Source organism: Limulus polyphemus, unplaced genomic scaffold, assembly GCF_000517525.1.
Source record: "Limulus polyphemus unplaced genomic scaffold, Limulus_polyphemus-2.1.2 Scaffold23, whole genome shotgun sequence".
NCBI lineage: Eukaryota > Metazoa > Arthropoda > Merostomata > Xiphosura > Limulidae > Limulus > Limulus polyphemus.
This window is the reverse complement of record NW_013665633.1, coordinates 866,917-870,879: the sequence shown is the minus strand read 5'-3', so window position 1 is coordinate 870,879 and position 3,963 is coordinate 866,917. Positions and strand designations below refer to the sequence as shown.

The following is a 3,963-nucleotide window of genomic DNA, read 5'->3' as shown; positions in this document are numbered from 1 at the left end:
CTCTAGTCTTACACTGCTAAATTAGGGACGGCTAGTGCAGATAGCCCTCGTGTAGCTTTTGCTCGAAATTCAAAACAAACAATAATATATCTACATTCACCTCACATCACGTGAACATACACGTTCAAAATATATTTATGTTCACTCCATATCCACACACCAGACATATGAAATACATTAATTTTTTATTCCATATTCAAATACAGATACATCCATATTTACTTCACATCCACACAGATACTTAGAATACATACATATTTATTTAACATGCGCACGCAGATCCTTAGAATAATTCGTATTCACTCCACATCCACACCCAAATAATTAAAATACATTCATATTCTCTCCATTTCCATACATAGACATTTAAAATAAAACAGTTCATATTATTCACCCCCACATACACTCAGTATATACACGCAGACACTCAATATACGCAGACAGAGAAAGCAAATAGGACTAGTTTTTGACGTAGATCGTGGGCTCTAGTTATTTATTTACAGTACAGTTTAAAGGTATATTGTACGATTTCTGAAACAAAACTTAAAATACGCAAAAACAATCGCAACTTTGTCGCTTCCCTTGATTCCGGACGGGAAATTACTGCACATTTGATAAGGTAGTAACCAGAAAAGAAAAAGAAAAAAGTTTATAACGTTGCGTGGCGCGGCCACTACATTTGTCTCGCCTCGAGTGGTCGTGCACGTGACAAGTAGCTTTATACTGTAGTTTAGAATTGAGACTTACCGCTAACTGTAAACACCATTCATATCTCTATCCGGTGATTACTACTAAATACATTATGATGTATATGCTAACTATGTGATAGGTAATGACGGAATAAAAAAAAGTTTTATAGTCATCAGTTGTGCTGTTTTACAAAGTCAGTCGGGCTGCGGTATATACACCACAAAGTCCTTAAGAATGGTAGAAAAGCACCGATTGCGTCACAGGCAAGTATACACGCGTGTCTGCCGGTAAGCTGCGTGTTTGGAATATGTGTGTATCAGACGTACCAAGGTGGACGACAAACCTACTTCCAATATACAAAACTTGTAAGTTGTAAATTCGTTGGTACATATTTTACTGTAGCACGCAGACTGGTCCTACACACTCATGCTGATTTTGAGGTGAATTTAACCTTAATTGCAGTTTCAAGAAGTTGGGTTTATTAAGATTTAACTACCGCCAGTGTAAGACATGTAAATAAGGAAGTCCGTTCGTCGGTGCATGTGAACTCTATACCGAAGTCGCAATGGCAAGGTAAGTACACTTTGAACGTAGTTTCAGAATTAATTTGATACGTAGAAGTCTGTACACAACGTGGTTTAGGGAATTCTGTCGTGAATGTATAGAGGGCATAAGGACGAGAGATGGCCACAAAATTTACGTGTTTGAAATGTAGGAAAAAATATTGAAAGAAAAACTTGAAAATATCTTGTCATTGACGCAGATAGATAGATTGATCTATAGATTTCTTACGTAACGTTATTTTATTTTTGATGAATTATTTGAGTTTGTGAAAAGTAGAAACTGCAGTACTGCTCAAGCTTTTTTTTTTTTTTTTTTTTTTGCACCATATGGTAAATTTAATACAGCTTAAATATAACAAATTTCCGCAACTTACTTTGAAGCTGTGTGGTCATGTTTTTTTAGAGATGGCCTGAGTGTTTGTTTATCTGGAAAACATGTACGTATTTAATCAACGTTCTTAGATCATCACACTCGCCAACTCGGACATAAACGCTAATATAACTTATGAGCCAAATGTTGGTTCAGAGTGTTTCCTAAGGATTTTTTCCAACTGCACAATTATACTTTAACTTCATCATTTTTTAATACATGACGCCTTATTGCACCTCATATATATAGGCCTAGTAACAAGTGGTCCAAAAAATGAAGAATACATGACGCCTTATTGCACCTCATATATATAGGCCTAGTAACAAGTGGTCCAAAAAATGAAGAATATTCTAGTAAATACATTTATTTATCAACTCAGAAATGGAATTTTATAATCTTAAATATGTTTTTTTTTTTATATTTATCCTCTTGGACTTATTTATATAGGTGAATCTTCAACTGCTCAAATATTTTTAGAGGTGCACATTTTGTGGTAAACTGCACACTAGGAAACCTCCTGTGTTGGTTTAGCTAATTAGAACCACGGAATATTTGTATATTTGTAAACAGTGACTGGAGATACTTATCTGTTAACATAGACATGAACTTTAATATTGGTCAAATGTTAGTCAAGCCGTCTTATGTTCATATAAACATATCCAGTCACTTGTGTCTGTGTATATCATTTCGTCTACCTTCTACAAACAATCTACCTCCTCATACCTTTCTGTGTCTGTATTTGCCCTTATCCTCTATTTAATCACGTTGTGTGTGAATTTGTTTATTTGTGAACTCTTCCCACAGTTCTGGAGCTAGCAAGACTAAACACGGCAAGTGAACTTAGGGTGGCCCAGGAGGTTTTTACGTAGCGTGGACCCACCCACCCCCCTCAAAAAGAGAAGCTAAAACGCCCCCGGTATACCACCAAGGCATCATAGGGTTTGGTAGTTGGTTTTCAGGGTTGCTGAACCAGAATCTGGTATCAGATTTTGGGCTTGAGGCGCTTTGAAACTGTGTTCAAAACCTCACTCACAAACTGACGGAACCAAACTTGGCACACGTGCTCAGGTACCACGGGCAGGTGTCCTAACGGGACAGCTATCGAACTAATTGGGGATAATGGAGGAGCTTGATTCATACACCGGGGCCTCTATGAGAAGGCCTTTGAACCCCGCAGCAATGCTTGAGCATCTTATGCTAGTTAATTAATCATTTGTTTTTCTCTATCAGATATCTGTATCTTTGGTTGTTTTTCTGTTTTTTACATCCTGCTGTCAGGTGTCGTTTCTCGAGTTGATCTTTTATTTAGAGAAGTAAATTCTGAAAAACTGACTTTAAGAACTACTCAAGAAGTATTTCACTTTGAAAATTTCATTCTGGTTCGCAGATTTAAACTAAGAAACAATCATGCTGTTTAAATGCTATTATTTTCCACCCTAACTCGTATCTCTTCTACTTGACGATCATGCTGGTTTAGGTTTTCAAAACTGCGAAAATTCGCCACTTGGTCGCAGCACTACAAAAGAATCAACTCGTTTAGTGTCCAGAATTTCAGATACTGTTTTGGTAGGGGTTTCTTTATTAATTTTCGAAAGAGAAAGCTGTTTGTGAGCTTTGTCTTCATAGAAGTCAATCCGGCTTTGTTAATGGACCTGAGATGCTACTTAATCCTTTTCGCGCTTCGAATAATATATAAAGCCGATTTCCTGGGGAAAAGGCGGATGATAATTATAACACACGCCTCTTAGATTGGTTGATGCCAATCCATCGCAGGTTAACCCACAACTTACTCGCTGATACCCCTATACAGCTGGACAGATTGGAGCAGTAGGGGTAAATGTCTCGCTGAAGGATACAAACCTCAAACCTGCAACTTTCGACTAGGAATCCAAAGTACTAGGTAATGGGGCTCCGTATTCATACAATATTGAAAACAATTAAACTAAGCCTGACAAGACATTCGCCGAAAACGTATGATAATAAATATGTTTTGTCAGAACGTGCCTGTATTAATTTTTTTTTAATTTGTATTTATTTATTTTATTATCGCATAATATTATATTGGTTTTTAATCTGTATTTTTCAGCTAATGATTCGTCATGTTTGTTTGTTTGTTGTTCTTGTTCTTGTAATTCCAGATGATGGCTTTCTGGAGTTAAAACCTCTTCTTAATTCAAATAACATAAATGTGCATATTATCCATTATATCGAAAATCATGGTCTGAGGTTAAATGAAAAAAAATATTGGAATTATTAAATAATAAAATAAAAAGATAATAAAATACTTTCAGGGGAGATGTAATTTTTTAATTACCAACAATTTTCGTAAGTTTAAACTTA

The 3,963-nt window shown here is 36.0% G+C and overlaps 1 protein-coding gene across 3 annotated transcripts in view; it reads left to right on the top strand.

The window, feature by feature from the left end:
* LOC106458490 (ecdysone-induced protein 74EF-like) overlaps window positions 1–3,963 on the top strand; it is a 171,771-nt gene that overhangs the window by 37,282 nt on the left and 130,526 nt on the right. For 2 of the 3 annotated variants that reach the window (XM_022385111.1, XM_022385105.1), the window contains exon 1: window positions 724–1,263. The exons of the other annotated variant lie outside the window; for it this stretch is intronic. In XM_022385111.1, the coding sequence (XP_022240819.1) occupies window positions 1,256–1,263 (8 nt within the window). In that variant the 5' untranslated portion in view covers window positions 724–1,255. Of the gene's footprint in view, window positions 1–723; window positions 1,264–3,963 lie in introns of those variants that run through there. 3 annotated transcript variants of the gene reach the window in all.